Below are 26,316 nucleotides of genomic sequence, written 5' to 3' on the forward strand. Positions count from 1 at the left end.
AATGTGATGTGTGTGTGCGCGTGAAGCATGTGTTCATTGTGAGAGCTCACTATTTCTTTTCAGTGTAGAAACACATTACTGTATTCTGTCAGGTAACTCAGTATCGCAATAAAAAAAAAAATTGCAATATCTGTTCACAATGTTGTTACATCCGGTTTTGTATTGAAGTGGGATTGTGGATGTTGTGATGTCATGTCTTACAAAAACTCAACAGCAGAGGGCAGCAAATAACAACACCACAGTTTCAGTCCTGCTCCTACACTACTCCAATCTTTAAATAACTGGTTGTTTATCAAAGGTTTGTGGTTTTTAATTAGGGATCCTAACAGATTTGACATTTTTCTCTCTATTTTAGCTATAAACACATCAAAGACAGCACCTCTTACTTTTTGCACAAAGCTTAATTGGCGCGTATGATAAAAATTTATTTAAAAGCAACTTGGAAAGATGACACTTTGTTTAAAATCATCTTACATTTGACTAATAAAATATTAAAAACAACGCTGTCCAAATGCGAAAAATATCTAGACTAGAAGAATTTGCATACTTTAATAATCTTTTGAGAAATGTATCTTGACAGTAGCATGATAAAAACAAAAATAACAGAGAAAAACACTTTTGCCCGGAGGCTAGTTTGACAGGTTCATGGTTGTTTAACATTTCACATTTTCTACATCAGCCAGTGGTGTTTTCCAGCATATATTAACTAATTGTTCTTGACATAAAAGATAAATCATGTAATTGATAAAATGTCAGAAAGTAGGGGAAAATGTGTGTTACATTTGTTTTATCCAAAACCCAAATATATCTACTTTACAATGATATAAAACAGAGAAAAGCAGCAAATCCTCACATTTGAGAAGCTGAAACAAGAGAATATTTAGCATTTTTGCTTCATATATGACTTAAAAAGTTAATCAGTTATCAAAACTCTTTTTCTGTCAATCAACTAAATGATTAATGCAGGGATGAAGGATGGAATACAAATGTTTTCATCCAGCATGCAAGACTGTTAGAAGTGAGAACTTAATATAAAAATTGAAATATCTGGGTGACATTTTCCTTATAAGCTTTGCTTTTATCTGACTCCACCTCCGAGTTTCTGCAGCACTCCCAGGCCTTTCTCCTGGTACTCCGCCCTGCTCAGCCAGAAGGAGTCCTTGTCTTTCATGATGTTGGCGAGCACAGCGCCGCCAAGGAACACCATGTGTTTACGCCGGGGAGGGTCCTCGATGCGAATCTTAAACTTCTGCAGAGATGAAGAGAGGAGACAGGAAATGTCATTAAAACGCAGTGCAAATATCTTTTTCATTACAATAAAACTGAACCTTAAACCTTTTAAACTGTTACCCACTGAAACTCTTTATTGCGACAAATGCAGCAACTATTATAGTATAATATTAAGTTATAGCAACAATAATTATTAAGTTAGCAATAATGAAAAAGTATACATTTGTTACAATTTGGTAAAATTGTAATAACTAGTCAAAATTTTATACCCAAATCTTTTCATAAAATGGTCATTAACTACTGTGCTATATTAGAAAAAAACACCAAATACACTTATGAAAAAGACTTAATTAATGTAATAATTAAACCAAATAGTGTAATTATTGTGTTCAACAATTTATTCTTGATTTTGACCTTCTCAACTCAAGGTCCACTTACTAGCATGCTCTGGAGCTTTCAGTCTTCATCTTGGCGACTGCGTGATACATCAAAAGCTCCAGAACAAACAAGTAAGTGGGCTGTGAGCTAATATTATTGGAGGTCTTAGAGGTGCTCAGAATAAAGCAAAGTTTGAACAGCTACATTTACATGACAACTGAGCAAAATCTATCTGCTGATGAAGACCATGCAATATGGTTGAAAGCTCCATAACAAGCCAGTAAGTGAACCTTGAGCTGAGATTGTTTGTACATTGTAACATTTATTAAATTAATGGAAAATGCATTATGTTAACATCATGGCTTATGGCAGATTACGTTGTTGTTACATTAATGGTTTATGAGATTTATGCAAAGGTTTTATACATTATCAGCAGTTGTGTAACATCTTATTTCACATCCTGGTGTAGACTCTCCTGTAAATCAAAAATAGCATGAATAATCTTGAAGTTCTTACAGATAATTTCTGAGTGTCTCCATCCAGCACCCTCTCCAGGTAGAGCTGCTTGATCTCTCTTTCTAATCTGGATGGAAGACCAGGGTACATGGTGGTCCCTCCTGACAGAACAATGTGCTTATAGAAGTCTGCCCTGCAAAAAAAAAGACGAAAAAAACATATTAGATGGGAAAATAAAGTGCTTTGTCTGTCTACATTCCCTGTCTATCTTCCTCGGGGGATCTATCTTTCACTGTTGTGTTTATATTTGTTTAGGATTTAGTAAAGACAGTAGCAATGAGACTCAGACCTGAGGTCAATGTCTGCAGCCTGGATGGTGTTAAACAGCAGCTCAGCCACTCCTGCTCCCTCAATGTTGATGAGGTGAGGCTGGAAGAGGGCTTCAGGAGCCCCAAACCTCTCTCCACCCACCTTCACCTGCCGGCCGTCAGGGAGCTGGGAGATATGGGATGAACACATTAGAAAAATTAACTCAGTCTCAGGTCAGCTAAATATAATATACAGAATTTAATCTAATACTACACACAGTGATGCCAGAAGAGTAGTCTGACATTGGGAAATATACTAGATGAGAAGATTGATGCCACTTTCGTAAGAGTGGTATCGATCCTTTCATCTAACTCTTGGCAAGAAAGCAAAATGTCAAACTACTAGTGCATGACTTTCCAAAAAATGCTTTCCTGGGATTTTGTTTTTCACCGTACAGTAAAGGACTCCACCAGGTAGGTGGTCTCTGTGGCCAGACGCTGCTCCTGCTCAATGTTGTATCCCACATAGCAGAGTTTCTCCTTCAGCATACGCACTGTCTCAAAGTCAGCCGAGTGGTTGAAAGCGTAACCACGGAGGAGCAGGAGCTGATGGCGGGAAGATAAAAGGTGACTTGTTAAGCTTGGAGTAAAAAAAGAGATGAGAATGCAACCTTCCAAATGATAGTATGTTGGGTATCGCATTTATAGCCAGTCAAAAGGTGTGTTTCTAGCATTTTCCTATATGCATATTTATTGATTTACTTGAACTTAATGTTTTCTAAATTCCTTCTACTTTCCTTAAAGCAAATTCTTCTTCAGGTGCAATATTCAAGCATCTACATCTCAAACTCTGATACTGAGTTTCACAGCTCACCTTGATGAGGTACCGTGTGATGTCACGTCCGGCGATGTCCAGCCTGCGTGTGAGGTGGGGTAAAGAAAAGCCTTCGTACACTGGACAGATGTGGGTGACACCATCCCCCGAGTCGACAACCACACCGGTCAGCAAACCTGTACATAGGATAGTTTCCCAATGAAATGTTCAAAAAATAATAATCAGTGAATTTATCCATTAATCAGTAAGAAACAGACAGAACAAAGGAGTTGCAGAGTAGCCTGGAGCTTAGATTGACCAGGAAAGAGAAGTTCAAGTCAAGTCAATTTTATTTGTACAGTGCTCAATCACAACAGAAGTTATCTCAGGGCACTTTTCACATAGAGCAGGTCTAGACCGTACTCTTTAATTTACAGAGACCCAACATTCCCCCATGATATTAAAAAGACGACTACATCTGATTGACAAGAGCCATGACACTGTTTACATAAAAGTTGGTAAACTCTTCAAGTAAAGGTAGAACTGAGCTCTAGGGTTGGGTTGAGAGAGAGAGGGAGAGAGACACACAGAGAAGCACAGCAACAACAATAATAATAATTACAATAGAAATATGACTGATGATAATAATAGCAGGCGTGACGTGGCGTCACGCAGGACCACAGCAACACAGAGTTTGCAACCATGGTCCATGGAAGTCAGCGATCCAGACGAGAAAGCAAAAAAAACTCCACGAAAGAACCCAAGTTAGTAACATGAATTGATGGTACATAAATGCGTACAGATGGAGAGGGGGAGAAGGGGAGAGGAGCTCAGTGCATCATGGGAAGTCCCCCAGAAGTCTAAGCCTATACTAGCATAACTTGGGGCTGGTACAAGGTAAGCCTGGAGCCTGATAGCTGAAGGCTCTGCCTCCCATTCTACTTTTGGAGACTCAAGGAGCCACAAGTAAGCCTGCTTTCTGGGAGCACAGTGTTCTAGGGTAGGGTACTATGAGCTCTTGAAGATATGGAGGCGCCTGACCATTAAGGGCTTTATAGGTGAGGAGAAGGATTTTAAATTCTATTCTGGCAGCCTGATAATAAGGAATTGCAATAATCCAGTGTAGAAGTAACAAATGCCTGGAATAGTTTTTCTGCATCTTTTTGAGACAGGATGTGCCTGATTTTTGCAATATTACATAAGTGAAAAAAGGCCTTGAAGATTGTTTTATGTGGGAGTTGAAGGGCATGTCCTGTTCAAAGATAACTCCTCTCCTTATGATGGTGCTGGAGGCCAGGGTAATGCAATCTAGAGTAGTTATATCATTAGATAATGTGTTTCTAAGGTGTTTAGGGCCAAGCATGATAATTTCGGTTTTGTCTGAGTTTAGTAGCAGAAAATTGCAGGTCATCCAGGTTTTTATGCACTTAAGGCATGCTTGAAGTTTAGTTAACTGATTGGTTTCATCTGGCTTCATTGATAAAAATAATTGCATCATCTGCATAACAATGAAAATTTACAAAGTGTTTCCAAATAAGATTACCTAAAGGAAGCATATTTAAGGTGAATAGTATTGGTCCAAACACAGACCCTTGCGGAACTCCATGTCTAACTTTTGCGTGCATGGAGGTTTCGTCATTAACGTATACAAACCGAAATCAATCTGATAAGTAAGACTTAAACCAGCTTAATGCAGTTCCTTTAATGCCAATTAAATGTTCCGGTCTCTATAATAGGATGTGATGGTCAATGGTGTCAAATGCAGCACTAAGATCTAACAAGACAAGTACAGAGAGAAGTCCTTTGTGCGATGCAAAGGTAGAGGTTTGATCTTGCCAATCACTCTAAGCAAAAATGAAAAAAAATACAAAAGATGAATGAGTTGTTTTCTTACCCTGAGCATATAGAGTTAGCACAGCCTGAATTGCCACGTAGATGCCGTGGAACTGGTACTTCTCAAACATGACCTCTGTAATCTTCTCACGATTCTTGGTGGGGTTCATGGGTGGCTCAGTCAGCAGGATCTTGATGAAGTAGAAATAAAATACAACTGAGAAAATTGGTGCACAGAATATTTGGCAGCAACCTTTGTCTTTTATATACATTAACAATAACAAAATGCATTTGGCAAAAATTTAAAATGTATACATCCTCTGTACCTTGCATTCTGAAGGGTTGATGTCCAGGCGCTCAGGGCCAAAGGTGTGGTCCCACAGGTGAAGCATGTCATCCCAACAGCGCACCATGCCATTCTCCATGGGGTATGACACCTCCAGCATGGAGCGACATTCGCTGGCCTCGTCCCCCACCATCAGGTCCTGGGTAAAAATATCAGGAAGAGTTCAGCCATTGTAGAAGAGGTGCAGAGCAGAGTGTACTGTATTTCTGTCTGAAACTTTTTTTGTTTGTGTTTTCTTACTGAAAAATCAAATAATTGATCACAAAAAAACTGAGTATTGTTTAAAAAAATTCAATGCCAGTAAAGTATTTAAAAAATACTTTTTTATACTTTAGTTGAGAAATATAAATATTGTGTTTCTACAAAACATTTTTTCCAGTTATAAAAATATGCTGAACTTCTCAATGCATCAGTTTTAATACAAGCATCTGAACAAAAACTGAAGTCTAAAATTATCAAAGTTTCCTGATTCATATAAGCAAATAAGTCTCATAAAATTGTCTAATAATCTGACAATTCATTTGATGCCCACTTTCAATACTGTTTTTGATACTAATACAACAGTCACATTTTATTTGGCACTCAAAAAGTACTGAGGTTGAATACCCAGCCCTACAAAGAATAGGACTGATAATTTTTTAAAATGATAGAAAGTCAAAAATAATCTTTACTAAAGAGGCACCTGTCCAGCTTTCACAACTTAGTTTTTTATGCATTGCCCTTTGAACTGCTGCCTCACAAAATACTGGTGAGCAGTCCTGAAAGGATTAAAAGGGTAAAAGGTCTGAATAATCTGTTTGACCTCAGCCTGTACGAGCACTCAAGGGTTACATGAGCATATGAACTTAACTGTGTCTTAGGAAGCTAACAGGTGTACAGTTCTAAGACACTTTAATGCGTATGAGCTGCGAGATAAGAAGAGCTGAGGGAGCAGAGGTACGTCAGGTGTTTAACTAGCTGAGCAAATCTTGTAGTGTTTGTCCAGACTTACCAGTTAATCATTTCTTTTGCTTTTTATAGAATACATCAACACACAGATGAGGCTGTAATCATTTTGTAATAAGAGGCTGTATAAAAGTTGGTGACTGTTAGTAAAACTAGAGGTTTTGATAAGTAATACCTAGTTTTATAATTATATTATGCAAAGGATTTGTTTAAATCTTTATGTTTCATTCTGTTAAAAGATGACAACCAAAACACAGTCAGACTGGCTTCTGCTTCCAGTTTCAGTGAATGAGCAATGAGCAGGTTGACCTCACCTTTATCTCGATGTTGCCCACTTTGGTGCTCGATCGTATGACCGGTCGACCCACCATGGCAGGGAAGATGTGGTCAGGGAAGTTGGATCCAGCGAAACCACACTTGACAAACTGGGAGAGGGATGTGAGAATGAAACATATGAAGATTTTTTTTCACAAATATGAAGTTCTCCTTTTTTGAATGTTGACTGAAACTGAAAGTTTGTTTGTGTAGCCCTTAATCACTGCCACACATTAATACTACTCCTGCACTAGACTGACTTAAGTATGGATAATTTCTGTTGTCAAATCAGTTCCATTCAGTTTATTAATCCAGCACTAGGCTTAATCTGTATCCAGGAAACTGACCCATAGTGTATTATTATGGTGCTTTTACCAGATTGTCTTTCATTTATCAGACTAATGCCATTGCATTTTTAAAAGCATGTGGAATAATTCATTTGGCAAGCACAGGGAAATAAATATAATGCTACATTGCCTTTAAATGGCACGCAATTATCTGCAGAGTGCTCTGTTTCTCTGCCTGTCATGACTACACCTTATACTGTTGTGTCTCAGCTTGTCTTTGTGGCCATAGATACATTCCTTAGCCTGAAGGGATGAAATACATTCCAAGCAAAGGCTGCAGGTGAAGACAAAACTAGGCCACTACCACTTTCTAACTGCAAGTACGGTTCACACCTCATTTTTGTCCAAGCTTCAATGCCTGGATATCAATATTTAATGCCACAGTACAGAAGTGAAGAGCCACTCCTGAGATTTTAGCGCCTCAAATCGCTCTTCCTGCTTTTCACCCAATGCGTGTGCAGTTCAAAGCATCACAACCATTTATGGTGGTGGTGAGTGCATGCAAGAGGCAGAGTGACAAGTCCAGACAGATGTGGAATCAGGCATGCACACAGATTCACACCCTGGTCTCTTTCAGCTGTTTGTCACTAAATGATCCAGAAACAAATATATTACTTTTAGAGCAATGACTATAAAATAAAACACAGATATGTAGCATACCTGGTGTAGATTTAGATAAGAAAAACTCTTAAAAAGAACATGTGGCTTGCACAAACAGTGTGATAACTTGAACATAACACTTTCAATATGAGCTAATATCTACTGGATAAGAAGAGAGACAATAACTGATACTGTTAATAGGCTGTCAAGCTACTGTATTCTTCAATTTTGACATTTTAGACTCTTGACTTACCCCTGTCCCATTGTCGCAGACCACCACTTTCCTCCCCTGGCTGTCCATGCTTAAAGAAATGCTACAAACAGCTCAAGATAGCCTACTTCCTCCTGTCAGGACAGGGGTCTGGCTAACAAATAACCAATTCAGGATTATTACGCATGAATTTAGCAGTGTCTACAACTGACAGGTAAGCATAGATTTCTTGCAACTCCTTCCAGTGTGGGCGGGCTTACTACATGTGAGGACGCCCATTTTTTGTGGCCAGGGAGGAGTGAGATCTACTAGACTTTTTTTTTTTTTAGGGAAACGGGAAGTGTTCCTTAAGTGTTAAGGAACACTTCCCCCACTTAATTATCTGTCATTATTATTTAGATTTTTTGTGTCTATGCACCTTTATGTTTTTGTCATTGTAATTTAAGTATTTTGAATTGCTTCAATAAAAATGACATTTATATAAAGTATGGGGCATTTACACAGCTGTAATGTCATAATTATAGATAAAACAGTTGCTAAATCAATCTGACAGTACATGTACCAACTTGTGGCATTTCTAGTAAGATAGTCCTATAAGACCTATAAAAACCTTTTCACAGCAGACATTTTGACTTGTCAAAGCAGGAAAAGCACAGGTGTGATTAATAATATTAACGATGGCTTCATTCAGTTCAATGTCTGCTATTAAAAGGGTCATAAAGAAACATTTCCCAAGTTACAGGTGATGACCAGAGGAGACTCTTGAACATTCATCACCAAAACTAAAAAAAACTTTATGGCTAAGTTCATTTGGCATGTTATTTAACTTTCCCGTGTTGCGTGGTTGAAAACGAATGGTAATTTACCCAAAAATGCTCATTGTTGTTGTTTCTGACCGTTGAGTCGTCGAGTTGTTTTTTTTCAACCGTTGGGAGCAAAAAGACGTCTGACGCAACTTCCGGCTGCCATCTTTGTTTTGGTTCAGCAAACGGTTGCAACTTGTGAAAAGAGTTAAAATATTTTCTTCAATGTGCAGTAGACTGGATTTTTTTCGTAGAAGCTGGATAGAGGAATGTTTTGAGAATCAAGAAATGTCTTCATATCAGTGGTAAGTATTCTCAAACAACCTGTGGGTTTTTTTTTTTTTTTTTTTTACAAAGTTTGGCTTGTATTCATCTGCAGGGATACAGGTGCCAGTGACCTGAAAGTTATGCTAGCTAGTGGTTAACTAATGAAAAGTCTTGAACGTGAAACTAATGATTACAAAAGGCACAACTTAAAGGTCTGATAAACCCACTGTATGCAGCTATATTTAGCTGGTGATTTAGCAGCTAAAGAGACAGATATTTTTCTCAGGGGACTAACTGAAAACTAGCTTAAAAGGAGACTGAACATTGTAAGCTACTCACATTTAAAGCTGCAATGATTAGGCGATTAATCAATTAGTCAATCAACAGAAAATGAATTGTCAACTATTTTGATGGTCAAAAAATCGTTTATGTCATTATTTAAGCAAAAATTCCCCAAATTTAATTTACTGGTTCCAACTTTGTTAAATGTGAGGACTTTTTTTGTCGTCTGTGATAGTAAACTGAATATTTTTGGGTTTTCCACTGTTGGTTGGGCAGAACAAGACATTTGAAGACCTTGGGCTGTGGGGCTGTATAACAGGCATTTTCCCCACTATTTTCTGACATTTTATAGACCAAATAACTAATCAAAAAAAAAAAAAAGAATCAATAATGCAAATAATCTAATATAGTGACAGCTCAAAATGTCTGCTGTGAAAAAGATGATTCATCTGGGAACCATGGTGAATATCAGGGAGATATGCCAAAAAAGGTTTGTAAATCACTGCTATAATATAGATGATTTTCTGATTTGACAAGCTAGATAAAGACTAAAATAAGACAATTTGTGCATCATCATTCAATACTTTTCTTTCTATCTGCACTCAATCTCACGGCTAAGCTCTGGAGACAATTCGCACAGTAGGGGGACATGTCACTCTTTGTCAGATAAAACATTTTTAATCCACAAAATGATCAAACTCCGACATCAACTTGTCAGTGTGTGGAAATAGGAGGTGTGGCATAATGGTAGCATGCTGTGATTAGAGACTAATTCTGTTGTAGCTCTTGTTGTGCCTCTGTTTTGCACAATTAACTGTATATATGAAGCAATATGTTGTAGCTATGTATAGGCCATTATAACCAACCAAAAAGATAATCAGATAAAAGCATTTAGATGAGGCTGGAAAGATATGTGAAAGATAATGGTGTTTTGTAATCTTTGTAGAAGGGACAAAAAAGGAAGAAACAAGGAGGAATGAACATTCAGTATACGTTTGGATAAAAATAGGTTCATTTATTTACATAAAACATTTACAAAATGCATATTTCATTGAAATGCAGTAGTGTGTAATGAGAAATGATGGTTGTAAGAAAGACAGCAAACAGTAGGCTTTTGAGTGTGTCGTTCTCACATGAGGACACAATCATATCAGGGTCTCGCTGTTCTCAAATGTAATAGGCACATTGAGTTAAGACCAATTAGTGCTTTACATTCTCTGAGTTGTATCTTTTGTGTTTTTAGCCCCTGCAGGAATCTATATTCAGAGCAGTTCAGGAGCATTTACATAAAAGCCTTACATATATAAACACAGTTAGTAACAAAAACGTTTTGTATATTAAGCAGCACATGTGCACCATTCATTACATAGATCTGTATTACCTTACTGTATTTTATTATTCATTATTGCATTGGAAAAGAGTGACGCCCTTCGTTCCTTTTTAAGGCAGTGAAATGTGTTGAAATCATTTCATTCATTCACTATGTTTACATGCACATTATAACCTAATTACTCTGAATAACCACATTACGATTGATAACAAACATTATGCCTCAAAGGATGTGTCTACAGAAACTGTTTAACAGTTCCAATAAACAGATGATGAGATTTTGTACATTTGTACTCATTATTTTTCATGTTGATGAATTTGATTCAACTTAATTTCTCTCCAGCGCTCGCCATGCCTCTGGAATCATTTTGCAGCATGGCCAAAGTGAATATACTGTGTGAAACTAGACTATGTTTTTAATCGTGCAAAAAAGTAGGTGCATTGATTGTGTTATGTGATAATATTAAACTCGTTATATAAATACAGGTATTTTATAATTTAATAGGCCAATTAAGTTGTTTTCATGATGATAATCAAAGTATTAATGTGCATGTAAACATGGTCACATATATTAATAGCCTACTCAAGGCATTATTCAGTGTGTCTGCACAACTTCCATACAGATGTATTACATAGTTCACATAAAAACTAATAGAAAATGAACTATCCCAAAATATTTACTGAATCCAGTATAAAACGTACATTATCATTATTCACTTTATCTAAAGACCATTGGCATTATTTCTATAAATACTTTGCCTGAGTGTTGAAAAAACTGTTGTTGATGTAGATGTACCTAGCTACAGTACTGAGTTATGGTCAGCAGTAAGTTGATTGATTTAACAGTCAAGGTCATGGGCCATGGGGCTTTTTTTTTAAGTGCATAATGTTTTTGCATATCATTCCCTCATATTGTCCACTCACAGCCACATCAAGTGGCCTCATTCTTGCGCTCCTCCCGCTGAGAACAGCTCCAGTGTGTCCGCAGCTACAGACAGTTCAAGTATCTTTTAAGATTTCCGCGGGGCTGATGACAGACACTGCTCTCTCCTCCGCAGGGAATGAGAATCTGTCCTTGAAAAGAGTTTGTCATCTCAAGACTCGAACTCGCTGTCGCTGCTGACGGAGATCTCCGGGGTGGAGGCGCCTGTTCCTCGGTGCTCGGTGCCTGTGCTACTGTCGCTGGCCTCTGGGCTGCCCAAGTGGCGAGGGGAGGTAGGCAGCAAGTGGGGGTGATGGCGACGCTCCTGATGGGAGCTTTCAGGGGAGCTCTCAGAGGGCAGGAGGGAGGAATCCTGCTGCAGTCTGGGGGGGGGGGGGGGGGGGGAGGGAGAGAGATGAGAATAAGTCTTCAAGTCATAAACAGCAGGTTTAGTTGAACAGTAAATGTGGCAGAGCTGCTGCGGAGGCTGATTTTATCTTATTGGTTGAGTCATGCTTTGATGGGCAGAGGAAAGTTAAAAAAGTATGACATTTGCATTTTCCCTCATCATTTTGTATCATAATATAATTTATTTGCCTTTTAACAGCCCTTTACTTATTTAACTGTAGGCCATTTGAGTTTCAAGATTCACGATTCAAAGGTTTTATTTGTCACATGCTCATAAAACATTATTTATGTCTGAGAAAAGTTGGTGCACAACAAGTTTAGTCTTTAACTCGATTAAACTACAAATTTTGAGTCTCCAGGAGCCAGATTTTCTTCCTATTTTCTCCCTTTTAGTCATAAACAGTATAAACAAACTTTTGACATACCTGTTTTTTGCGGATGCAGCACGGTCTCTTTGGCGGCGGTTCTTGAACCAGTTGCCAACTTGTGTGGGTGTGAGTCCCGTGGCCTGGGCCAAGTGGCGTTTCCTGGACGGGTTGGGGTAGGGATCTTGGAGGTACCACTCTCTCAGCAAACTGCGAGTCCTCTCCTGGAAAAACACAGAAGCACAAGGAATATTTAGACTGCCACACTTAGTTTAAGTGTCACAGTACATATACAATGCACAATACAAAACGAAACTGTTTTTTTTGATAGCTCTTTGGAAAGACACCAAACGGTGGCGCAACGATATGGTCAGTGTTGTTTCGATATGATCCTATTAAACAACAATAATCTTATCAGTTTCATATGATGCTCAGTATAATCGTATTAGACTGGATTTATAAATAGATGATCACAATCTACATTAGAAGTATACATAACCATGTATATCCACTAAATTGGATCATGTTAAGGGGCTTAATGGGCTGCTGGACAGGCTATCCCTCTTGAGGTTCAGAATTAAAGATTAACTAGACTTATGAACAATACTTCACCCCACCACATGAGGGAGATCAAACACATAATCACACACACACAACAGGCAAAGTGCCTGCATACTTCATTGCCTTATATTCACTATTTTACAAACTTTGAATCCTGTAAGCAACTACTTTTTTTCTCCTGGTTTGTAACTCATTCTTCTCTCATAAAATCTGACAAATTTGTGGTGTTATAGATCAGTTTGCTTCCAAAAACGACCACTAACAATCTCATGATACTGAAAAATTGAAATGTTTCTGTATTTTGTGGTTATACAGTGATGCTCAAGATGCTCTGCGCTCAGCAGGACATTACAGGTTATTACTTTACAACAGGAAGAATAGTTTTGTAAACTGGACACCAGTGGTGTTGTAACTCACTGCAGAGTGTACAATCGTCCAGCTCTACAGTCTGCAGGTGATCCAATGACATTGTTAAAATTGCTGCAGTGACACTACACTGGGACGGTAAAATGGTGGCTCATTTATACTCCTGCAGAGCACCTTGACCTACTGTCTGTGTCTGATTGGTATTCATTAGAATAGCTAGTAATTAAAGATAAGATTAAACTTTAATGAGCCTTGTAGGGGAGGCTGCCCTTTGCTCATAGTAAAAGTTACAGCCAAAAAAAAAAATTCAAAATTATGTAATTTTATGCTTAAGTGACATTTTCAACACGTGAGTATCTTGAAAAGCGCCCTATAAATGCAATATATTATTATTATTAAAATCATTAGACTTACAGATCAATAATGTCAGTGGTAGGGGCAGTGAAGCCAACAGACATGTTAGGCCTACTGCATGTGTTAGTTTATAAATCAGATAAGTTGGTTGGACAAGTTACAGATCAGTGGAAAATTAGACATATTGGCACCTGGGGAAGCCAGACAATAAATGTTCCTGACCTTGTGCAACAGTATGTCAAAGCAGGAGGAGTATCCCGATCAGAAAATAGTCTCTTGGCTCGTATGAGACCTCTGATCTTGCAACAGGACACCATGCCTAAAGTAGTTTAACTACTTCATGGCAGAAGGCAGGAGGATCACCATAGGCTCTGGACCATTATCATCTTAAGAGCTCAAAGACCAGGCTGCTTGATACAGCAGTCACAGGTTAAAAAGCACCTTTTACAAGTGAAGTTTACAATGTCATCTCATACAATCTCATATAATCTAAATGAATGTTATAATTTGATGCCACGAGGGGAAAATTTTAATTGTTTAAGTCCTCCAAGTGTCAGAAAGTCCCACCACATCACCCTGTCATGCGGGTCAGATTATAACTCTACAGCATGGGTCATCAGCAGGGTATCTACCTTAAAACAATGGGTCTTCTGCTCGCCGTCCCAGATAGTGCGGGGAAGGGGGAACTTCTTGCGGATCCGGTACTTCTCCACCGGGCCCAGCGGCCGCCCCCGCAGCCTCTCCGCCTCCCGGTAGTGCGCGTCCAGCCACAGGTCCTGGAGTTTGGCGTGCGACTCGCGCGTAAACCGGTGGCTCTGGAGGATCTGGTAAAGAGCCTCAAAGTTTCCACCGTGGAAGGCGACCAGGGCTCTGGCTCGCATCACGGACTCGTGTCGGTTCAGCGCTTCCCCCGCGGAGCCAGGGACGGCGGCCGGCAGGGACCAGAGGAACCTGCCGAGGCGCTCGATATCCCCGGTCTCCTCCAAGTTCTCGCACACCCGAGCGACCTGGTCCGGCGTGAACATCGGCAGTGGGAACATCTCGCCTTGTTTCTTCTCTGTAGCTCAACGAAGAAGTTATAAAATGTTCACAAGGTGCATGAAACGATGTATCCAACCGTGCGTAAAACTCAGAGCCGGTGCAGCGCGCTGCCTTTTTTGAAATGACTGCCGGTTTATTGACACTCGCAGCATCTATCTGCTGCCTCTCTTATGTAATTAAGTCTTTCCAGGTATTTGGGGAAATGTTTCAGAGAAGCCGGTGCTCAGTGGCAGCGGCGACGGCAGCTCCAGATTCCCGGAGTTGAGACGAATAAAGAAAGAGGACAAGGAGTCGACTTGTATTTATAGCTAGATACAATTAGCACCTCTGTAGTTGTTTTGAGAAGGATTATACGTCCCGGCCATTAGCCTCTTAGTGGGGGGTAGTGTGTACAGAGGTGACTGGCTGATCAGCTTGTTTGGCTTATTAGCCTGAGGATACATTGACTGCCAGGATGACTGCAGTGAGCAAACAAGCAAGGATAGGTTATTTAAAAGGTCGGATCTGGTGGAGATGGAGACCTGCCTCAGGAGGAGATGAGGAGGAGCAAATGTGGAGATGTTGCGCGCAACCAAAACAGCTCAGATGTTGTTTTTTTTTAGACCTCATGAATGGGTCAAAAACCTGAAAACCTGCAATAGTTAACAGTTATACTCTGCCACACATGGCACAATTCACGGTCATTAAAATCGGTATCACATGTGTCTCGACATTTGGCCAAGAGGACACGTCGGGACACAAAGCTGCAACGATCCCCGACCAGCTAATACCCATGTAATTAAAACAGACATCGCGCCTATAAAGTATCCTCCGCGACCTCTTGCCAGGTCAAGACATAATGAAAACGCCCCAAGACATCGATGTGCGGCAGAGCAACTCCAGGACACGGAATTAATGATCCGCTGCCCGGTTCAATCCTTCTGATCTCGGTAGCTCATTAATCAGTCTTAAGACAATTTTCTTAATAATCAGGTTAAGGATCCTGAAAGCATCTGTCAACTATAATGCAAACATGTTACACTTCATGTGCACATATAGCCTGAGAGGAAATATGCGTCACTTTTGCCAAGCTTCAGTGCACAGCTGTAGTTTTAGAGCCTGAATAAAGAATGTAAATTTATATATATATATTAGATTTGCAGTTTCACTTCACAGTCTACATTAAACGCTTCTTAAATCAGACATAGATTAGTCTCTGCAGTGAATATGAGGCTTTGTATAAAGGTTGCAGTCAGGTTAAGGATCATCTGGTTTAAAATAAGGTGAAGGGGTTTAAAATCCGGTCTACAAATCTGTCTGATATGAGCCTGCCAGACACTTAGAGCTGATCTATTAACATCTGGAGTCCCAACTTGTGAGTGCAGTTAATTAGAATATATTTATATTATATTTTTATTTTATTTAGTTTCATGATTGAGTCTGTTAGTGATCAAGTGGTCGTACTTTTACATTCTTGTGTTGTGGAGATTTTCTTTCTGTCAAAGCTCAATATCAAATTATTTTAACAAGAAAACTAAAAGTACATTTTTACTTAAATACACAGATTTATAATGATCCAAAATGATCCTGCAGCAAAAATAAATGTAAAATTTAGTCTAATAACAAGTTTGGTGTCTCTATAATGAACACACCTTTTGAGTATAAAAACATAAAGTCTTACAGATATTGAATTACTTACAAAATAGATGTTTTTCAGGGTACAGTTTTCTCTGATTTTTAAATATTTTTAAATATTTATAGAGTAGATTTTGTAATGAAATCCTTAAAATTGTTTTCTTTGTTTAAGCAATAAAAATGTTATAGTTCAGTTTTATGAAACAGGTTGTCATCTAAAATAGTTTCTCACAACATGTTAAATATGACTGTGGCTTCTTTCTGTAGCTATTTGTATTAATGACGGTCGCTGGTGGCATTTTATCAAAGCCAAGGACCCATAACAGTTACAAATAAGACAATTACAATCTGTGTAATAGTTGCTTGTAAACATGCATTTATAGTGTCACATGTATACACATATGTTATGTATGATAAGGCTGCAGCTACTGAAATTTTCTCTATGAATTTTCACTTAAGGCTCAAATCTTTAAATAGCTTTTTTTTTTCTCTAAAAAACATTATAAAATCTCAAGGTACTAATATTATAAAACAGAAAAATCATCACATTTGAGAACCTGGAGCCAGCAAATATTGATTGGATAAATGACTTTAATCATTTTACTTTACAATGAATCAATTAACAGAATTTACATGAGTAAATTTTTCGGTTAACTAATCGACTTATCCCTCCAGCCATGGAGGAAGCTTTACAAATCTGTTCCTGAGACGCTGTACAGTTTAGTGTATAGAAAGTGTATAGAATTACTTTAGAAGCAGAGGGCAATCATTTGATACATGTTAGATCCTAAATCTAGATTAAAAATACCACGTGGGAGCGGTGGGCTAATGGAAAGGGGGGTAAGTGCTGCTGCTGCTGTGTTACTGTGTGTGTGTGTGTGTGTGTGTGTGTGTGTGTCAGCGTGTCAGCACAGAAGGGAGAAATGAGCTCAGTGAAGATCATGCTCACAGCTTATCTAAACCTTCCAAGTTTCAGACACTTTGCGCCACCAACCACCACCACGACACACACACACACACGCTCACCTTCATTACAAGAAATCCCCACTACCCAATCTGTTTAACACTTTAAGGGCAGACTGAACCAAAATCTGCTTAAGCTCTCTCAAGCCGTTAGGACAAGAGGAATGATAAGATGGTTGATGGGATGAACAGATGATGTACGTGTTTGCGGAGGGGTGGGGGTCTGGGGGTTGGTTATATATCTTTGTAAAACACAAGATTTTGAAATGTACAATTTCTCAAGGCTGATCGTCTGATGCTGTTTTCATGTATTTACGTCTTGTCTATGTTTTGTCAGCATGGCACCTCCTTTCACTGCTACTTTAATGATGCTTAACTGGCATCTTTGTGCAGAAAATAGTTCTGTGTCACTTCTGTGTCAAAAATGACAAGACATGCATTAAATGAACGCTCAAAACTATTTATATGACCACTGAATGGATGTTTAATAGGTGCAATAAATGTTTTGATTGGTACAGGTGCATGTTTAGCAGCTGCCTTAAAGGGAAAATGAACCCTATATGGTAGGTTTTAGATAAATGCTCCATTATATTCCACTTGTGTGGAGTCCAAATGTTCTCCTGGTTTTTTAATGGGTTTCCTCTGACAATCCAAAGACATGCAGGTTGGATGAGGTGTATGAAGGCATGAATGTGTCTTTTTTTTTGGCTGTGTCCCAATGCAGGGAGCGGCTGGATCCTCCAAAGGATGTGGCACATGATGATGGCGGATCCTTCTAAGAACCTCCCTGAATGCCAAATGGCAGAGACCGAATCTAACGGACCATTCAGGTGCTGCTCGTTAACTCTGTGAGTCAAATTTCCAAGATTACAATCAGGAAGTTTCCCTTTAGCGGTTCTCATCCTCAACACAGGACAATGCTCCATCTCAATGATTAACATGATTAACATGTCCAAGCTGCTAACAAGAACAAACTGAGAAACCGATGCCTTGGATTGGCCTTTAAATGCAGACTTTAGGGGATCCATCCCAGGAACTGGGACACAGCTTATGTTTGCTAGTCTTGTGATTCTGGGAAGGGCTTGATCCCCAATCAGGTTTAGATGGAGGCCCTTCTGTAGCCCTGCAGTGGTGACAAAGGATCATTGACACTTTTGTAAAATCCCACTTCCAGATTTAGTATAATATAATGTGAACTATAACAAGTGCTGTCTGTAATAATTCAATGAATTTAATTCACATCAGGTGTTGTAGAGACACATTCTCTATTCAACAGATATAAACCTTTAGTTCCACTGAATGTATTTTTTTGTTACTGTATTGTGTTTTAATTCAAGATCCGACTGAAAATACTTGTTGGCAACTGCAAATGAATGCGCACACACACACACACACACACACACACACACACACACACACACACACACTGTCTGATTGGCTGGACCCATAGAGCCCCACTTGGCATAATTAATTAGTGGCTTAAACAGAAGCCTCCTGCTTAAAAAGATGACCTGTTGATTTTGCCAACAGGCAAAGCAGGGGGCATGCATCTGTGTGTGTGTGCATGCGTGCGTGCGTGTGTGTGTGTGTGTGTGTGTGTGGAATGGGGGGTATTACCATGCTGTATAAATCCACACCAAGCACAATTAACAAGCAATTGGGAGGAGAAGTAATTAGTATTATCTGCTTATCACCGTCAACTCCTATTCTGAGAAAAATGGGTTAAAAACCACACAATGACTCACACACGCACACACACACACACACTAATTCCCTCCAGGCAAATATGTAGGGGCTAATTACAAGCTCATTTGCAACTCAATAGCAGTATCCTCTCAGACAGGACTATCCCCCTGCGTCCTCCCCTCCCCTCGTCCCCAACATACTGTGTGTGTTAGCTTTACCTCTCAGCGCACGCCGGGGACACTCACCATACAAACGACAAAATTTACTTCCCCGTCCATCGCTGTGGGGTGAGAAGAAGAAGAGAGATATATGGAGATCTCTTGATTCAATAGACACAGGTGACATAAAGTAAACGCGTGCTGCATATTCAGCGACTGACGAGGGGATTTCATTAAAACCTTTAAAAGCAAGTAGAGGTTTAAATTACATCACGGCTAAGGTTAGCTGGGAATAGATACATTTGACACACATATATTGTTATCTGAATATCTAGTATACCTAATAGCAGTAGAATGAATATCTGGATCTCAATGAATATCTAATAACAGTGTTGGCCATGGTGTTTTAGGTGCTCCATCAAGATAGTCTGCATAATATTAGAGACTTGGGGATCTTATGGGAGCCTAAAGGAGGTCAGTGCAAAGTTTGTGAACATGAATCAGCTTGAAATTTGTATTTTATATGAACACTAATTATTTTTGACTCATTAAAAGGAGGTCTGAGGTAAAAGGGAGAAAACAAATTTACAATAAATGAAAACCCTTTAGAAAACCAGCCAGGTAAAACGATTTGACTCATATTTAAATTTTCAGTAATTTAATAACTTACAAGCCAAAGATGGGTACAGATCTGATCATCTGGTTTTGATGGTTTATTAACTTTCTCCATATCCAGTCAAGTTTTCAATTTAAATCCTACCAGGTGTTTTTCAAAAATGGAACATTTGGAAATGTCCACCATGTATTTCTCCATTTTTTAAAAGCCTATGTTATATGTTACATGATCAAAAACCTTTTTGTTTCACTCATAGCTTAGTTGACTTTCTTCTAAACTATTAATAGAATAGATATGATATAGATCTGAATTTACTATCCAGACATTAAATAAATCATTTCCACTTATAATAAACAGAATTATCATGACAATTCAATTCACATTCCTAAGCAACACTTAAACTCTATAATTTATGGTCAGTTTTGGCTCTTTCATGAGGCAGAATAAAACAGATCAGTGTTTACTTCTGGTGAATTTTCTAAATAGAGTATAAGGAGTAATCAGTCTTTTACAGTGATCTCCTACCTGATAAAAAACCTCATGAGTGTGAAACTTGTCACCATTTTTAACCATTAATATGCCCAACTAAATCATTTTAATTGACATTTTTTTCTGTTAGTGCCTGGAGAAGAAGAGTGTTTTTTTTCTCTGGCAAGATTAGTGTTACGTTAAACCCTAATCTCACAGCAACTTTGTAGCCAAAGTAACAAGTATATTGAGCCTTATAGGTCTGCAAATTAAAGATTATTTTCGTCATTGATGAATTCTTCTATTAATTAATTAATCTTTTGGTCTATAAAAAATAAAATATTGAAAATTTCCTGTTAGAATGTGTTAAAGTCCATGGTGGTTTCTTCAGATCTCTTGTTTTGTTTGACCAACCAGTCCAGACCCCAAAATATTCAGTTTACTATCACATAAGACAAAGAAATGCAGCAAATTCTCACAACTGAGAAGCTGAAATGAGAAAATGTTTGGAATTTTTTTAACTTTTTTTAAATTACTTAAATACTTGATCAATCATTTGCTGATTAATTTTCTTTAGATCGATTAATCGATGAATCGTCTAATCGTTTCATTTGTTCATAATACAAATCAAATGTGGACGGTGTCTATTCAAACAGGCTGTATTTGGACTGAAATCCTCATTTCAAATTGGCACAGATGTTCAGTCGTTATGTCAGAAATGTGTCCGTATTGGATATCACATGAAATATTTGCCTACGTTGTAAGTATGATTTTAAACAGTCAATTCAACCGAGTCAGGTCTGTTTTTTTTTATTTTTTAAAACAAGTGAAAGGATGAAAACTTTTTTAACTCTTAACAGTTTTGTGGAACTTTTACATAAAGCTTCATGGTCCTTTAGTGGCTGGACTGGCCACAGATCAGTAATGTCGGATGAGTGAGTGTAAGTAAGTGATGAAGTTATACCATTGGTCAGCCGGCCAAGCGTTGTAGTCTCCCCATTAGCTGTTGCTCTTTCAAAATGAATCGGCGCGAGATGATGGAAGCGGAGGACAGCAGCGTGACGCAGAGCGACTGTGTGTTTCCTGCTCTGAACTCTTGACGCTCTCAGCTGTGGTGTTAAATGCAGTGAAGTCGGCTGAACTCCTGTTTAAACAGGTAACAGTAACATAACAGCGTCTCTACCGTCTCCTCCTCTACTGTCCGGTGTGATTGACTCTCCAGCTGACAGCGCTGTCAGCAGCCGGCAGGAGAGACGCTCAGCAACGCGTTTGGATTTGAAGTTTAAGTTCTCTTTCAAATCAAACATCCCAAGATATGAGGGGAAAGTATTGTTCTTGCAACTGCATTTATAACCTTTTTTTTTTTTTTTTACTCAAACGTTGCTCAACCATGTCATGTGATAAGCTACCTCAGTACATTTTACCAACAAATATTACTGGGAATATTACTAATTATCCAGAAATTCACATTCTAGACACTATCACTGACTATCCCTGTAACAAACTGGCCACAGTTTCACACATTGACCACCAGGTTTTGACCCAGTCTTGTTTCATACACCATCCAACCCCCGGCATTTTCCATTCCTTCAAGATTTCTTAAAAAGTGTGAGGAAATCAAAAGGACTCTATCAGGTGGATTCCTGAGTATTCAGGAGATCTTATTTCTTCTTAAGGCTTTTTAAGAAGTATCAGGAACCCAGAGGGACATTTTTAGAAGTCAGTAGATCTGATGGCATTAGTATACGTTTCTTCTGTAGTCCTGTGTCACTACCTGGTTTCCTGACATTACAACCTTTCCAGGGGAAATCCCCTCCGTGTGAATTAATAAGTGAGTCAGAGCAACAAGCTCCTTTACACTTCGAGGAGTGAAGTGAAAAGCTGTCTGGAGATTATTTGTGTAATGAGATGTTCTTTCCAGGTATCATTAACCGGTGGATTGGGACGTTGTTCCCTTCAGATAATGAACCACCCTCAGACAGTATCATGTTCGCTGTTTGAGGGATCAGCTTACCACAAGCTCACGGTTAGCTGGCAAACTCTAATTTAAGCCTTTAAAAAAATAGCCCGGCAAATCACTGCTCGCGCTGGATTATTTGTTTTCTTGTTTGCTGATTGTGGTCCAAGAGCTCTGAATACTGAGAGCTGACTGTCTGGGTAACACAGTAGGTGATGTAACAGGCTGAACTAACATCAGACCGTTTACAGACTCAGTGTTTCGCTCAAAGACACAGATGGAGGCTTTATTATAAGTGACTTAACATTCGTCATCTTCTGTAGCTGTCTTTTAGCCTTTGTGAAATTTAAAAAAATCACACTGAGTGACTGCTGCACAATTTACTGGATTAAAAGCTGAACAAAGTGAGAGGATTTAAATGAATAATGTGGAGGTCAGTGAGTCACCACCTCACTGGATTTGTCCAGTACATTCAATTAATCAGGGACTCTCTCTGACCACTCATTAATCAAGGATAACATTTATTCGGATCGATTGTCCTCTAGATTTTGTCCAGTCAATTTTTTGTCACTGTAAGTACTGCCAGGAACAAGACATTTTAGATTTTAGACTCATTTCATAGTTATTATGCTACTTACATGTTTTATTGGCTCCTGTAATCATTCAGTATGGCTTTGATTGAAGGGAAAATTACATTTTTTTTAGTTAAAAGTACAACTTTGACTACAAACTACATATAAAGTAACATTTATGAAGAGTTATTGTGCACAAGTGTGATTAAAAAGAATTGATAGGCCTCTATTTAACATGATTCAATGAGACACAGTAGACGAGTGTGTCTCATTGCACGATCGCTTAAATTTCAGAGGCTCACTAGATTTTGTCACAAAAACCTCCTCTTCCTCTGTTTCCCTCCATCATCATATGTAACAGGTGTTGTGGAGTTGTTTAGGAATCCTGAGGGATTTAAGGTGGGACTTATTCTTACCTAATACTATAATGCTCATTAATTCCTGCTTTGGAGACTTACCTCCCCCTGATCCTCTCTGGACGGCCCTGCCCAGCGCATCCTCGACCTCTCTGCTGCTGTCAGGGCCTTGACAGGAAGACAGCTCAGCTGTCAGGCGGGAAGAAGCATTGAATGGATAATGTGTCGTTTTAATTTTGAGCGGGAAGGCGGCAACATGGCATTGTACATGTCCGTGTTGATAATTTTCATGACCCGCCAAGTGCAGAGTGGGGTGTGTTCCCCCTTGAGTGTCTTGTATAACAATTGTGTGGAGGGATTTGGGGCATACTGTGTCCAAAATGACAGTTTCCTTGGAGAGAAATGATGGTCAGTAGAGTGTAGTAAACACATCAGTAGCAGAATATAACTGCAACATCTAGTGAAGTGTAAATTTAGGCCATATGTGCTCAAGTGAACTTCATTTAAAATATTTCTACAATTACAAAGATAAATGTTTGAGGAACTCAGATAAATATGAGATGGACATCCAAAAAAAAGGGAAAATGTTTGGGCAATAGAGGGGTAGTGGTAAACTGGTTTGAGTCGTGGTTTGGTTTTAGGTTACAGTTTTCATGGTACAGCTGGGTAAACAAAAGAGTTTGTTTATTTTCCAAAGCATACCAAACACAGGCTCATCTGTAAAAATCACCACACTCAAAACTTTTGCAATGTAATAAGTAAAACAAAATGCAGTGTGTCAGTTCCAACTCAATCAAATAACCACAGCCATAAAAAGTTAAATATAATTGTTTGGTTCATAGAGTATAGTGAACTAATATCACGTACCTACTGTTATAGACAAATGGATCCACCATTACAGCATACTGCATCTGATTTATATGTCTTAAATATTAATATTGGCAGGACTTTTGAAAGGTGCCAGGTCATATTAAGATATTGATAAAAAAATGTGCCCGTTGGTGACCTTTTGTGTTTGGAGGGGGGGGTCAGCTAATAGAAGAACAAGAGAGACACACACCGCTACGGTGGTCACAGTGTTTAATGTTTTGTATCGGCTCATCTCTGGGGGATGGACATGCGGACTGAGCCCCCTGTTTATTGTGAAACGTGTCAACATATGTCACTCCTGAGCCCTGATTGCACTAACTAATGGGAGATCATCTTTCACACGGACCAAAATATGCACACATTGTGGCGAGGCGGTTAGACAACAGACGATTAACTGCACTTAGGAGGTGCTTAAGGATATAGTAAATAAATAAACACTACTAAGTACTAATTTCTTTGCTCTATTGGGTATTATCTGAAACTAAATTAAAGTTAAGTTAATGAGCATTTAACACACCCTTAATTTATTTTACACCCTTAACGAGATAATTTGCTGGGCGCAGTGCCGATGCTGACGCTCACGCGTCGAAACCACGCGCTAAATGAGTCACGGCTGTCGTCAGTATTGTCAGTGCCTGTCATGTTGTAACCCTGCTCTTTCTCTCACAACTCTCATTTTCACTAATTCTTGTGCACTTAATATAAAAGTTTTGTGTGTAATCTTTACAATCCCAACGGCCGTAAAACACAAACATGCTAGTAAATACTTTTGTTACTGCTAGATTGAACAATCAAAGCAGTTATGTGTAGAATTTAGGTTTGTCAAATGTTAATGAAGCATTTTTACAGATACATTTTTTATAGTGTATCATAGTATTTTGCTGCTACTATACAAGAATTCAATACACTTTGACCCTTTAGAGATTTCTTTTAATTTATGTACAGGTGTAAGTAGCTCCTGCTCCCCCATTTTTTCATGCATTGCATTATGGGACAGTAGTGTCCATCAGCATTATACTCAAAAACATTAATATACATACTGGCTTTTTTTGAGTATAGTACTTATTTTGATGCTTTTTCAGCTTTTACATCCATGACTCTGCCGGCTATTTTAACTCTCGTGCAGTTTTTATTCATATTTAGCCTTTATTCACCCAAAGACTTTGATGATGGTAGCAGCTGTGGAGTGTTTTTGATGCACCTGCAAACACATTTTACAAACTATGACGGCAAGACATTTCTCAAAAAGTAGTGAAAACAAATACTGTCACCCTCAGGACTGGCTTATATTGATTTTGATTGAAGTCATGTCGTGTGATCCTTTGATACAAGAGCTGAGAATACGCCATGTGACAGCTCAACTAAAGTTTAATCTGTCATATAAATCCCACTTAATCTGTTGTACTGTAACCGCTATATTAAGTATATTAACTACATTACAGTAAGTGTTCTTAATCCATCTTTTATTTGTTTTTATATCGCTGCAGTTGTAAGGCACGGTAATATCACTGAAGTCCTTCAAGTAATCTTTGTGACATTGTTGGCATACACCCAGTTTGTGTTGTGCAAACAGGGGGGCAATTGTATCATAACCTCCATCATCTGTTACCGAATGAATGCAATGAATGAGCCTTGTATTAGTGTATCGATCGAAGCAGAATTAACTCACTGTGGTCGCCGCAGTCGCTTTAAGTGTGTGTGTGTGTGTGTGTGTGTGTGTGTATGCGTGAGTGAGTGGCTGAGAACATCTGCTTCACTGTGTGGTGTGTTTGTACAGTACACTATGTATTTTTGATTTGCCTGCAGTAGAGCATTACATAACCTATGTCTGCATGATGGACTTTTAATGATTACTCACCTGTGTTTGTGGTTTTTGTTTCTGTGTACGTACATATGTCGTGTCGCAGGTATTCCCTCTGGGTTCATGTGACAGCAGGGGTGGGAGGCTAAGAGGCGTTAGCTTGGTGAGAAGGATTACCTATATCTGTTAGGCCTCCTTTTCTTTCCCCCGGGCAGTGTCACGTCTCATTACTTCTGTCCTCCAGCCCGGATAGTCTTGCTTTAGTGGGATACATTTAAAATGCGGGCAGTCTGGGCGTCCAAGAACACCAGGTTTAGAGGCAGGGTGATATGCGTGCCCTTTGCTTTGAGAGGCTTTTTTCAGTAATCAGACAGGTAAACTTCTCCCAAAGCTGGCATTGATGGCAGCTAAGCCGTCACTTGTTTAAGTGAAACGGATGCCTGCATCACAGAGAGGGACATGCTCAGCGTGTGGTTCCAATCTGTTGTTGTGATCGTCTCATCAAGAGAGACTGTGTCTGTGTTTCTGGCTATCAAACCTGCATGTAATTAACATGCAACATCACACACCAGATGTACGTGGAAGAGAAGAGGAGAGGTGATTATGGAGGGGAGCAAGATGGAGTGAATTAGGAAAAGAGGGCATTGCAGAACATTGAGAGCAAGATGTGTAGATGTATAATGGTTTTAGTAACGTAAGAAGTCAGATTTAGTCAATGAATATTGGCCAATTGACAGAAAATTGGCAGCAATTATCTCTGTTTTATATCATCAT

At 38.9% G+C, this 26,316-nt stretch overlaps 3 protein-coding genes across 6 annotated transcripts in view; 1 reads left to right on the forward strand and 2 right to left on the reverse strand.

Annotated features, from left to right (window-relative positions):
• Window positions 1–525: 525 nt before the first annotated feature.
• zgc:101810 (uncharacterized protein LOC493612 homolog) lies at window positions 526–8,732 on the reverse strand. Of its 2 annotated transcripts, XM_044341541.1 has the most exons (10): window positions 8,650–8,732; window positions 7,826–7,937; window positions 6,625–6,735; window positions 5,346–5,504; window positions 5,081–5,210; window positions 3,247–3,383; window positions 2,829–2,978; window positions 2,414–2,559; window positions 2,125–2,257; window positions 526–1,249 (listed from the first exon to the last, which is right to left on the reverse strand). In XM_044341541.1, exons 2-10 carry the CDS (start codon window positions 7,871–7,873, stop codon window positions 1,079–1,081), a joined length of 1,185 nt encoding a protein of 394 aa, XP_044197476.1. In that variant the 5' UTR covers window positions 7,874–7,937; window positions 8,650–8,732; the 3' UTR covers window positions 526–1,078. The 2 variants fall into 2 exon arrangements, with proteins under 2 accessions (XP_044197476.1, XP_044197477.1); XM_044341542.1 differs by lacking the exon at window positions 7,826–7,937 and having other exon boundaries at window positions 8,650–8,683.
• A 57-nt stretch (window positions 8,733–8,789) lies between these two features.
• The window catches only part of nit1 (nitrilase 1), a 35,257-nt gene continuing 17,730 nt past the window's right edge, over window positions 8,790–26,316 (forward strand). Inside the window, exons 1-2 of one of the 3 annotated variants that reach the window (XM_044341543.1) lie at window positions 8,790–8,891; window positions 17,783–17,906. The gene's annotated coding sequence lies outside the window, so the exon portion shown is untranslated. Of the gene's footprint in view, window positions 8,892–11,592; window positions 11,680–17,782; window positions 17,907–26,316 lie in introns of those variants that run through there. The other 2 variants (XM_044341544.1, XM_044341545.1) reach the window with 2 other exon arrangements.
• Window positions 9,965–15,756, reverse strand: six7 (SIX homeobox 7). Its single transcript, XM_044341546.1, has 3 exons — window positions 14,073–15,756; window positions 12,220–12,383; window positions 9,965–11,769 (listed from the first exon to the last, which is right to left on the reverse strand). Exons 1-3 carry the CDS (start codon window positions 14,478–14,480, stop codon window positions 11,559–11,561), a joined length of 783 nt encoding a protein of 260 aa, XP_044197481.1. The 5' UTR covers window positions 14,481–15,756; the 3' UTR covers window positions 9,965–11,558.

Source organism: Thunnus albacares, chromosome 22 (genome assembly GCF_914725855.1).
Source record: "Thunnus albacares chromosome 22, fThuAlb1.1, whole genome shotgun sequence".
Taxonomy (NCBI): Eukaryota; Metazoa; Chordata; class Actinopteri; order Scombriformes; family Scombridae; genus Thunnus; species Thunnus albacares.